Source organism: Geotrypetes seraphini, chromosome 5 (genome assembly GCF_902459505.1).
Source record: "Geotrypetes seraphini chromosome 5, aGeoSer1.1, whole genome shotgun sequence".
Lineage (NCBI taxonomy): Eukaryota > Metazoa > Chordata > Amphibia > Gymnophiona > Dermophiidae > Geotrypetes > Geotrypetes seraphini.
In genome coordinates, this window is record NC_047088.1 from 28852152 (window position 1) to 28864964 (window position 12813).

General features: G+C 48.5%; 1 protein-coding gene across 1 annotated transcript in view; it reads right to left on the bottom strand.

Annotated features, from left to right (window-relative positions):
• Positions 1-12813, bottom strand: part of SLC25A43 (solute carrier family 25 member 43) — a 69156-nt gene that overhangs the window by 22597 nt on the left and 33746 nt on the right. The window contains exon 3 of the mRNA XM_033946310.1: positions 9989-10161. Within this exon, the coding sequence (XP_033802201.1) occupies positions 9989-10161 (173 nt within the window). The remainder of the gene's footprint in view (positions 1-9988; positions 10162-12813) is intronic.

The following is a 12813-nucleotide window of genomic DNA, read 5'->3' on the forward strand; positions in this document are numbered from 1 at the left end:
ATCCAGGGACAGCAGGCATATATTCTCACATGTGGGTGACGTCATCTACGGAGCCCCGATGCGGAAGCATTTTCAAGCAAACTTGATTGAAGATTTAAGTTTGCTCTGCTGCTCCACGCATGCGTGCCTTCCTGCTCCGCTAGGGGGTGCATCCCCTCGTGGTCTCCAGTTCACTTAACTAGCCAAGAAGCCAACCTCGGGGAGGTGGGTGGGTTGTGAGAATATATGCCTGCTGTCCCTGGATAACACCTGTTACGGTAAGTAACTGTGCTTTATCCCAGGACAAGCAGGCATGATATTCTCACATGTGGGTGACCTCCAAGCTTACTGAAGAGGGATGGAGGGAAGTTGGCAATTTAAGCAAATAGATTTCGCAATACCGATTGGCCGAACCGGCCATCGCTTCTGGACAGGGAGTCCAGACAGTAGTGGGAGGTGAAGGTATGAACCGAAGACCACGTGGCAGCCTTGCAGATTTCCTCGATAGGTGTGGACCTGAGGAAGGCTACGGAGGCTGCCATCGCTCGGACTTTGTGTCCCGTTACTCGACCATGCAGCGCGAGACCAGTCTGAGCGTAGCAAAAGGAGATGCAATCGGCCAACCAGTTGGATAAGGTGCGTTTGGAAACTGGGTGGCCTAACCGGTTTGGGTCGAAGGACAGAAACAGTTGTGGGACTTTCCGGTGTGGCTGAGTGCGTTGGAGGTAAAAGGCCAACGCTCTTTTGCAGTCAAGAGTGTGGAGCGCCACTTCTCCTGGGTGAGAGTGGGGCTTGGGAAAAAACACGGGTAAGACGATGGACTGATTTAGATGGAAATCAGACACTACTTTAGGTAGGAACTTTGGATGGGTGCGGAGTACCACCTTGTCGTGATGGAATACCGTGAAGGGTGGGTCCGCTACCAGCGCTTGTAGCTCACTAACCCGCCGTGCGGACGTGAGCGCGAGTAAGAAAATTACCTTCCAAGTGAGGAATTTTGGATGGCATTTGTCTAATGGCTCAAATGGAGGTTTCATTAGTTGAGCCAGAACCACGTTAAGGTCCCAAACCACCGGGGGGGGTTTGAGAGGGGGGTGGACGTTTAGCAGACCCTTCATGAAGCGAGTGACTAAGGGATGGAGCGAGAGGGCTTTCCCTTCCAGGGGCTGATGAAAGGCCGCAATTGCACTGAGGTGTACTCGAATGGAGTTGGTCTTTAGGCCGGAATGAGATAGTTGAAGTAGATAGTCAAGGACCAGGGGGACGGGGACCGACACCGGGTCCTGGCTGTGGGAGGAGCACCAGGTTGAGAATCTGGTCCACTTTTGTGAGTAGCAGGTTCTCGTTGAGGTTTTTCTGGAGGCCTCCAATATCTCCTTGACTGATTGAGACACGGGGAGAGCAGTCAGGGGGAGAGAAACCAAGCATTCAGATGAAGAGACTGAAGATTGGGATGTAACAGTGAACCCTGACCCTGTGACAGTAGAGAGGGAAACAGAGGCAGAGGCAGTGGATCTCTGACACTGAGTTGAAGTAGCAGGGAGAACCACGGCTGGCGTGGCCAGCGAGGGGCAATCAGGATCAGGGTGGCTTGTACTGTTTTCAGGTGGACAAGCGTCCGCAGTATCAGAGGAAACGGCGGGAACGCGTACAAGAACCTTCCCTCCCAGTTGAGGAGGAAGGCGTCGGCCTCGAGCCGGTCCGGGGAGTATATCCGGGAGCAGAAGAGAGGTAGCTTGTGATTGTGAGGGGACGCGAACAGGTCTATTTGAGGCGTCCCCCACCGTTCGAACACTCCTCGTAGTGCCTGAGAGTGTAGTGACCACTCGTGTGGCTGGAGGAGGCGGCTGAGTCTGTCCGCCAGGCAGTTTTGTTCTCCTTGTATGTACACCGCCCGAAGGAAGGTGTTGTTGGAGATTGCCCATTTCCAGAGGCGCAGGGCTTCTCGACAAAGGGGCCAAGACCCTGTGCCCCCTTGTTTGTTTATGTAGTACATCGCTACCTGGTTGTCGGTTCGGATGAGAACCACTCGGTCGCGGAGCAGATGTTGAAAGGCTACAGTTGCGAGGTAGATGGCCCGAAGTTCTAGCACGTTGATGTGGCAGCGACGGTCTTGTGCTGACCACATTCCTTGGGTGCGTAGGCCGTCCAGATGGGCTCCCCAAGCGTACTCCGACGAGTCCGTGGTGAGTACCTTGCTGTGGGGTGGGGTGAGGAAGAGTAAACCTTTGGAAAGATTTGAAGAGTCGGCCCACCAGCGGAGCGATCGTTGCAATGAAGGAGTCACTGTCACGGAGTGGTCGATCGGGTCCCGGTCTTGACGCCATTGAGACGCCAGGGTCCATTGAGGGATTCTCAGATGGAGGCGGGCGAAGGGTGTGACATGGACGGTGGAGGCCATGTGGCCCAGGAGGGTCATCATCTGTCGAGCTGATACTGAGGTCAGCCGAGAGATCCTTCGGCTCAGACTTACTAACGCCTCCAGGCGCGGAGGGGGGAGGAAGGAACGGAGGCGAACCGTGTCCAGCGTGGCCCCGATGAACTGTAGGGACTGCGAGGGGCGTAGTTGAGATTTTGGGAAGTTTATTTCGAATCCCAGACTTTGTAGGTAGGTAATAGTCTGTTGGGTCGCTGAGATAACCCCTTCCTTGGACGGGGCTTTGATTAGCCAGTCGTCCAGGTAAGGGAATACCTGGAGGCCCTGGGAACGTAAGGTTGCTGCTACCACCACGAGGCACTTGGTGAAGACCCGAGGTGATGATGCTAGTCCGAAGGGGAGGACTCGGTATTGTAGGTGCCAGTCCCCTACCTGGAAACGCAAGAACTTGCGGTGAGCGGGGTGCACTGGGACATGTGTGTACGCCTCCTTGAGATCGAGGGAGCAGAGCCAGTCGCCCTCGTCGATCAGGGGGTAGAGTGTTGGTAGTGAGAGCATCCGAAACTTTTCCCGTACCAGGAATTTGTTGAGGCGTCTCAAGTCTAGTATTGGGCGTAGGTCTCCCGTTTTTTTCGGTACCAGGAAGTAACGGGAGTAGAAGCCCTTCCCCCGTTGGTCGGGGGGGACCTTCTCCACTGCTCTCAGGCGGAGCAGGTCTCGAGCCTCGGAGAGGAGTAGAGGTAGCTGAGTCCGGTTGGGAGGGCAATTCCTTGGTGGATTGCCTGGGGGAATGGCCCGAAAGTTGAGAGAGTACCCTGATGAGATCACGCCAAGGACCCATGCGTCCGACGTGATTTGTTCCCAGCGAGGGTAAAAGGCTTTGAGTCGACCCCCGATGGGAAGGAGGCCTGGGACTATGGCGGAGGGGGCCCGCCCCCTTCCACGTGTCCCGTCAAAAGGACGGGGATGGTTTGGTGTTCGCGGGCGGTTGAGACTTGGGCATGGCCCTGTGGTGGGCTTGCGGACGTCTGGGTGGGGGCCGCGAGAAAGCAGGGGTGGACTTTTGTGGGTAGCGGCGCGGAGGGGCCCTGTATGGCCTGGACTCTGGCGGTTTGGGCTTTTGCCGGACAAGGGAGGCAAACGAGCGTTCATGTTCGGAGAGGCGTTTTGTCGCCGCCTCGATAGTGTCATCGAACAATTCCTTTCCCACGCAGGGGAGGTTAGCCAACCGGTCCTGTAAGTTGGGGTCCATGTCGACCAGGCGCAGCCAAGCTAGTCGGCGCATGGCGATAGCGAAGGCTGCTTCTCTGGAGGAGAGTTCGAAGCCATCGTAGGCCGCGTGGAATAGATGAAGGCGCAGGTTGGAGAGGGACTCTAAGAGCAGGCCGAACGTTCCCTGCCGGGAGGCCGGTAGGTCAATCTCAAAGGCTCTCAATAGTCCAATGAGGTGTTTGAGGTATGATGTGAAGGTGAAAGTGTAGCTTTGCACCCTAGAGGCCATCATTGCGTTTTGGTATAGCCTCCTGCCGAACTTGTCCAGGGTTCGGCCTTCTCGGCCTGGGGGGACCGCTGCTGAGACCCGGGACGGGTGAGCCTTTTTCAAGGAGGATTCTACTAGCAGCGATTGGTGGGAGAGCTGTGGTTGCTCGAATCCCGGGTAAGGTACTGTGCGGTACTTGGCCTCCATTTTGGAGGGTACGGCCGTGACCATGTAGGGGGTCTCCAGGTTCCTGAAGATGTTGGAGTACCGGGTTAGGTGGTAAGCGAAGGGACTCTCTAGGCAGTGATGGCATATCCAGCTCCGCCAGGTATTCCTTAGAGTATCTGGAGTCGGACTGGAGGTCTAAGTCCAATGTGTGGCCCATGTCTTGGACAAAGCGAGTGAAGGATGGGCGAGATGTCCCCGGGGCCCCGTGCGGGGTCGGGGAACGAGACCTTCGTCGGTTGGAGAAGGATAAGGAGGCTTCCCTCGAGTATCGAGGTTCATGCTCTGATCCATGCTCCGAGACTGGGGAAGCACTGTGAGAGTGTTCCGGGGTTGTCGATCTTCGGCGTCTCGAGGAGCCCCTCGGAGACGATGCCGGGGTTAGGGGTACCGATCGATGTCGGATTGGTGACCTTGATCCGGACTCCCTCGGAGAATGCGTCCGAGGGGGAGTTCGGAGGATGCGCGGGTTGGAGAGTGATAACTCAGCCACCCTTAGTGGTCCCGTACGAGGTGTGGGAGAACGGCCTCGTAGAGTTGGTGAACCTCGTGCCCTCTTGGAGGTACGGCGGTTCGAGGTTTCTGTAGTTCTAACCCGACGTTTTGCCCCTCTGCGGTCTGCGGAGGGGGAACGTCTCGGGCGTCTCGGCGAGGAGTCCGAGGAGGATGGGATGCGGCGAGGGTTGCGCACCTTTCCTCGAGGTTGTTCGGTGTGAGGCTCAGGCTGGTCTGGCACATTCGAGGTCGAGGCCGATTGAAACTGGGCCATTGCAGCGGACAGCTCCGACGTGATCATCGCTCGGAGTAGGTCCTGGAAGACGGGCACGGACAGCATCGAAGGCATGTCCACTGCCTCGGTGCGCTCCACCGTGGGCGACCTCGTATTAGAGTATTCCCGTGTGGTGGAGGCACGGCCCGAAGGCTTGGAAGGCTTAGACGGGGCTGTAAGCATGGGGCTTCCGCCATGCGTCGCCGTTGTCCCCGCGGTTGGCTTCTTCGCTGTTACAGAACCTGAAGAGGGAAGAGGGGACTTACCCGGAGCCGAGGCTTTTTGTTGTCCCGAGGACTTCGGGGTCGAGTCTCGAGGCGATGCTGAGGTTTCCGGGGCCGAGGTCAAGGCCGGGGCCGAGGCCGGGGCCGACCTCGAGGCCGAGGTGGAGGGTTGGTCCGGGGTGAAGAGATCCGCCATGCGGGCTTTTCTTCGGCGGAGGGCCCGGTTTTGGAAAATAGCGCACTGGGGGCAGGAGTCGGTTGGATGAGCCGCCCCCAGACAGAGGATGCACCGGCGATGCGGATCTGTGAGAGAAAGAAGCCGCTCGCACTGGGTGCACTTTTTAAATCCGGTCAGAGGCCGGGACATTAAATCGAAAGTAGCCGCGGCTCGATTAGCCACGCGGCCACGGGGACCCGGAAGCCTCCGGGTCGTCGAAAACGAAGCAGGAATCAAGTAAAGGAGTAAAGAATTCGCGCACAGCGACTTAATCGTGAAAAAACAAGAAAAAATCGCGGTGCTAGAAGGCAGTTGGGGCAGAGCCTGAAAAACACGTCTTCTAGGCTCGCGGAAAATTTTGAACTGGAGACCACGAGGGGATGCACCCCCTAGCGGAGCAGGAAGGCACGCATGCGTGGAGCAGCAGAGCAAACTTAAATCTTCAATCAAGTTTGCTTGAAAATGCTTCCGCATCGGGGCTCCGTAGATGACGTCACCCACATGTGAGAATATCATGCCTGCTTGTCCTGGGATAACACAGATATTTCCCTCAATACATATAAATATCACATTACATAACTGGAAAAGCTCAGCGAAATTATAGTTGGTCTCCCTCAGCCTTCTGGGATGCAAAAATACATTATCTCCATGGACCATCTTGAATCTCACAGGCTCTCATTCTCTACACAGTGCAAGGCTTACAGCACCATGTACCAATCAAATTATTTGCCTCTTTTGTTAAACTCAGCAGTAGTTCCTGCTCACTGAAGAATTCAATGTTGCCACAGAACAGGAAATCTGAAATTTGATTTTCTAAAGTGGCCCTCTTAAAACTAGAAAACTGGGAACAAAAATATATAGGATCCAGGCTTCCAGCCTCCCTTTTCCTCCATTATCTGTTCCCTGACAAATGGGTTTTCTGAAGTCAGAAAACCCGATATGGAAGCTCAGCGATTGCCAGATACGGTTCAGTCCCAGTTTGGCCACTTAATCACAGAATTTAATCACTTCCACTTGCCCACACTACCATAACAACATTTTAATTCTTTTAACTAGAAGGTACTATTATTTATTATTAAAGCAGCAATGGCTCTTGTCAGCACAGTGTGAAGCAGGTGACTGACATTTTGGACATTCCCTACTGGTGGTCAAATATGCTGAATGCAAATGTTCTAAAGAACTGGCTTTCCACAAGGCAGTCCTCATGGTAATTGCTCACACCAAGATGCTATCTCTGGTCCAACTGACTTTACTCTTTGCTATTAACAAGAACTGCAGGCTCTGCATCATCACCCCGGCTCCACTGAACCACATGGTGAAGCCCCTGGGTAATTAGAACACATCTGAATGTAGCGTGTATTGTATACCACAAGAAGGTGCCAGCATTAGGATGGTTCTGACACATCTGCCAAACCAGTATGGCAACAAACCTATGTTTTGATTTTGACCCAAATACTGGGATTCTGCTGCCAATAGTTCACTCACAGCTATTCAAGGATTCCCCCCCCTTTCTTTGCAGTGACAGCTCCGAGCCCAGGGCCTTTAAAATCTTTTCCCAGATTCTCACCAGAAGCTTATTTGTTCTGTGTCTACCTGTCTTAACTAAATCATAAGCTGCACTCTTATGTTTATCTGTATACCAACACTATGTTTAGCAGCCGTAGTAGGGTCACAAGCTACAGTTCTCTCAAGAACCTAGCTAATAAGGAGCCTATGTGCTTCTCTTGCGCAAGGGCCGAGACGCCCTCTGCCTAGGGGCTGTGAACACACAATGCATAGCATTTCCAGTTTTAGCTGGTCTGTGGAACAGAGACCTGGCCCAGGAATCAAACCCACATCACATCTTCCAGAAGCAGTACACACTATTTACCCTTAACTACCAGATATACATCTTAAAAAGCGTCTCTTTTGACGCATTTATACACCTCCTGTTTGTGACTTCTCTTACTGTTCCTGCTCAATTCACACACACATCACTTATAGATAGCTGTGTCTACCGTAGACCTACTTATCAGGTCCCTTTACAAAACTGCACTGCAGAGCAACCCACAGGAGTGGCTCGGCAGGGCTTTGTAAAAGCACGTCTCTATTTATCAATTACACCCGCTGTTCATTGGTTAAGGTTAGTTGTTGCCACTTACTGGCTGACATTCAAACTGCAATTGCACTACAGATAAAACAGAAAAAGAACCTTTATATAACTGTGACAAATGACTTACAAAACAGAGGAGATATATACTTTATTTGGACTGGATATCTAGTTAAACACAATGTGCGACAGACTCTTAAATAGTTAAGAATAATGAACACAAGACAAGTCAATCAGCAGTAATAATGAGCCTCCTATTGTTTGACTCTGGAGTGCTCTTCATGTTCACTCATGTCTCTCAAACCGTGTGCCCCGAAGAGATTCTGGGAGTGCCACAAGATATTTCAGAATTTTACTTTATTTTTTGGGGGGGAAAAGTTTTTATTAAGAAAATTAAAGCAATACAGAAAGCCAAAAATTACAGCAATCAATACAACACAATCCCTACCCCCACCCCTCAACATCTCCCAGCGCAAATTGTTATACAGAAACTGTTCAATACAATGCAAAAGAACACACACACAACCCCCCCTGAGAATTCACCAATCCTAACCTCCCTCCAAAAGCCAAAAATAACATTAAAAATGACAAGTGTATGCATACCGCAGGTCGAAACAAAACTCAAGACAGAACTAAAAGGGCTGGGCCAATACTCCGAACCCCTCCCGCCAAATTAAGGAGAGAGCTGTCTCCAGCATACAGATTTTAGAATAAGAAATCAACGTATTATGGCGCATGGCCGCCAGTTTAGACATCAGTTGCAAGTAATCTAAACGAGAGTAAGAATTGTACTTTATTTTAAAAATGCCTTTCACAAGTATACATTAGAACAGATATAGATCCTCTAATACAGATTCTCAACTCGGTCCTGGAGTACCCCCTTGCCAGTCAGGTTTTCAGGATATCCACACTGAATTTTGCTATACATTAGAACAGATGACATGTACGTCGTGTACGCAAGAGTCTTGTCAATGTTATGAGCGTCGGCGTGCGTTAAGGATACAACCGCCCACACAAGCATCATTATTTGATGCGAATGGTCCTCGAGAACAAATGACAAGTGACTTTAGTTTTATTTTTTTATGCAATAGTTATGCTGAGCAACTAAGTAATCAAAGCTTTGTTACCATTTGGATCGTCTTAGCTTTGTGAACTTGGGAGTTTCAGCTCTGACAGAAATGGGGGGGGGGGGGGGGAAGAGAGAGAACAACAGATGGTGGATGATGAATGGTGTGTTTGTCGTCAACTACTGAGCTATGAGTTAATTTGCACTCAAAAATAAGCTTATCCATCACATTGATTAGCAATTCTGTCCTAACTACTTTAGTTTCACCATTGTTACAATTGCCCATACATAGCTTGAAGAACTTTAAATAAATAACTCAAATTTAATTTTGCTGGATTTTGCAATTTTATAATTTCAATTATAATGTGCCACGAAAAACATTTGCTCTGTTTACCATGCCAGAGCTAAAAAAAAAAAAAGTTTGAGACACTGCTCACAGAACATGAAGAGCGCTATAGAGCTATATTTTGTACCTTAATAAGGAAAACTATAGGTGTGAACATGAAGTTGCAGACTAGGGGCTCCTTTTACAAAGGTGCGCTATCGTTTTTAGCGCACGCACAAAATTAGCGCATCACCTGTCTGCTATCAATTCATGCAGTACAGTGCGGCAGCATTCGTCACTGGCTCACCCAAACGTGTCTTTTACTCTATTTTATTCTCTTTTTCAAAATTAATAAACTTTTTATCATTTTTGTCAGTATGAAATATGTCTGCTGTTCATACTATTACCTATACTATTAATAAATAAATAAATACTCTAATAATAACTTCAAAATCATTTCCAGGATTTCAATTCATCATAGGTTGTGTACTCCATGTAAGTAGGAGTAGACAACCTATGATGAATTGAAATCCTGGAAATGATTTTGAAGTTATTATTAGAGTATTTCTTAATTTTGAAAAAGAAAGAAAAAAAAAAAAAAGAGAGAGAGAGAGAATAAAATAGAGTAAAGGACACGTTTGGGTGAGCCAGTGACGAGCGCTGTCACATTGTACTGCATGAATTGATAGCAGACAGGTGAAGTCCTGAGATTCCCCACGTGTGGTTAACAATTAGTCTATAAGGCATGATATAATCTTAAATAGCATTTTGAATAATTTTTGATATAGTATTGATACAGGTAGAGTGCCTAATAGGATTGCGAGTACTACCAACTGGGCAGACCATTCCCACCTCTAATACAGATTCTCAACTCGGTCCTGGAGTACCCCCTTGCCAGTCAGGTTTTCAGGATATCCACACTGAATTTGCAAACTTGATTTGCATACACTGCCTCCATTATATACAAATTTCTTACATGCATATTCATTGTGAATATGTTGAAAACCTGACTGGCAAGGGGGTACTCCAAGACAATAAACTCAAATCTAGTGCTGAAATCTTGAATATAAATTACACTTTTTTTTTTAAATTATTACACACATTGCCTTCAAAATGTTTCATCGGCAATACACAAAAAGCATACATGCAGGTTTTCTGGATATTTACGTCCAAAAAATCACTAGGATTCAACAATTTTTATTTTATAAAACAAAACAACAACAAAAAAATTCTGTACCTGCATTTTCCTCTTAACAGTTTCAAAGGGGAAAGAGAATGTCTGTGCTACTCCCGCTGCTAAACAGCCATTTATAAAGTTCTGGAACGGAGTGAAGCGGACACTAGGTTCCTGCCAGATTTTATCCAGATTAATGTAGATTAAAAAAGACCCCACTGAAAAGGGAATGGCACCTGGCAAAATGAAAAGACAAACAAACAAAAAGATGTTCATGAAGATGGATCTGAAACTAGATGCAGCATTTTGGCTCACTTTCTTATGAATCACATCTGGATGCCTGAGGGAAATATAATATCTTGCATTGTTACCTATATTAAGGGCTCCTTTTATCAAGCCACGCTAGCGGGGTTAACACGCACGACGTTTCATCACGGGTTAATCCCCGCGCTGGCCTAATAACTACTGCCTGCTCAAGGGAGGCGGTAGCTGCTAGCGCGGCCGGCGGTTTAGCACGTGTTAAACCGCTAGCATGGCTTGATAAAAAGAGCCCTAAGTCTCTCCCTGGAATGCAAAAACTTTATGTCGAGGTTTGTTGGAAGGATGTTTGGATTGGATGCATTAATTTAATATACTGCCTTCCACCACAGTTTCAAAATCAATAAAACTTTTTGAACTAAAAAAAAAAAAATCTACAAAATACAATACATGAAACAATAAATAAGATTCCAAGTTGGGATGGAAACTTTGGAATCAATCTGATATAGTGAGAAGGGGCAGGTCACACTGTGTATAGCAACAGTTGAGAGTCCGCTGAACAGTAACTCTAGTAGGGGGCCCCGAAGCAGTGGCGATCTTGCCACGAAACAATCGTCGGCCCTTATCACGGCTATCTAGATTAGTGTGTCTAATCGATACATTTTTCTGTTTACCTCAAGGATAATTTAAGCTGCATGCGAAAGGTTTTGGTTTTTTTTTGCTGATGATGTAAGGGTGGGCGAGTGTGGGTTCACACCTCCAACACTCAGGCTTTTTCTTTCGCTGGTTAACTTTTGCTTTGATGCACTAGTACTAATTGTGGAATGTGTGATTTTGATTTTGCAATTTCCATGTCATCTGTCTGCAGCAACTGTAGAGATAGCGGTACCATTATGAGAAGGGATGCCGAAAGATGCCCATTTGTTGTCTGCTAGAGCAGTGTTTTCAACCTTTTTACACCTATGGACCGGCAGAAATAAAAGAATTATTCTGTGGACCGGCATCGGTCCGTGGACCAGCGGTTGAAGAACACTGGGCTAAGTCGTGGGCCAGACCCTGCCCATCTCTACCCATTCTCCACCCCAGACCCCACCCCCATAATAGTACTAATTGCACCTTGCACGTCCCGTGCCTCATCTGGAAGCCTTCCCTCTGATGTTGCAACATCAGAGAGAAGGCTTCCGGTTCAGGCGCAGGACTCCCATAGGAGCCACTGCCCGTGGCTTTGTGCACTGAATCAGTTAGGAAGAGGGAGCTGGCTTGAAGATAACGCCGCATCGATCGCACCGTGGACCGGCGGTTGAAGAACACTGTTTTGGGCCTGATGCACGTGCTGGCCCTGTGGACCGTCAGGAAATTTCTGTGGACCGGCACTGGTCCATGGACCAGTGGTTGAAGAACACTGTGCTAGAGCAGTGACTTTGTAACCATATGAGAAATTCCCTATGACACAAGACTGCTCTAATGCATGTCACACATTCGGCTTTCCCTGAACTGTGTTCATCACTGTTGATCCCTGACAAATCCCAATTCCAGCCATGAGCTTTCTTTCCTTGTTTTCCCCACTGCATCACTAGTAATATAACCAAATACTTACCTAGCGTGGATGTTTCCATGGAAAGGATGGGAACTCTCACAACTGACAGTTCAACATGGAAAGCTCTCCCCTAGTCTTTTTAGAGGCAAAGCTTTTCATTTCAATGTGCAAACTGTTGTACAGGGCCATTTCTTCTTTGTAGTTCAAAATACAAGTCCAAGGAGAAATGGCTTATGTGAGAACTTCTACCCTGTTCTCCATAGCGAATACCCACTTACAATCAAATATGAAGTCAGTTTCAAAGACCTTATTGCTATACGGTCCTGGAAATTAAAGAAATGGTGCCCTCTGGTGACCACTGCATGTATAAAGTTCTGCGTTTCATTGCTTCCAAAATTGAGGCATGATTCTTAGGGTATCAAAATATGCATTTGGGGGGGTCACGATCATGAGAGGGATCAAGTGTCATTGCCCTATACAGGGATACTATAACTAGGCCTATACAGGATCAAAAGTGCTGCCGCTGACACTATACAAAGGCCAGAAGCAGTGGAACAGATGGCTTGGTTTCAGTCTTGTTTTCCCATTTGAGGATCACAACACAAAGTTCGAATAGCCATGGTTTAAATAGTTAGATTGGTATAAAAATGACTCTTTGAGGCTCAATGGAACAGTAATCAACTGTAAACAGTGTGCACTAAGGGTTATATAGTGTGTATGATTCATGGTAGAAGACTGAATGTCAAGTACAGGCAGTCCCCAGGTTACATTTTTAAAGCTGTTCTTAAGTCGGATTTGTATGCAAGCTGGAACATGTTAGCAAGCCATTGCTGCAGTTTCTCTGTCTTCAACCCATTCCCCCCCCTTCACCTGTCTGCCCCACTCCTCCCTTCCTCTTGTCATTCACCGCTCTTCTCAGGAGCTGTTGTCACCTCACCACATGGCTACTCATTTGTAAAAGCTGCGTCTCTTTGCTTGTTCATTTCCTGCTGCCGCTTCCTAGTGGTACTCCGAGAGAACGAGAGCCAGAAGGCCTTGAGCATGCACAGATGCTCAAGGCCCAGCCCAGGCAAGAGGCGGGAACTCGCATTCA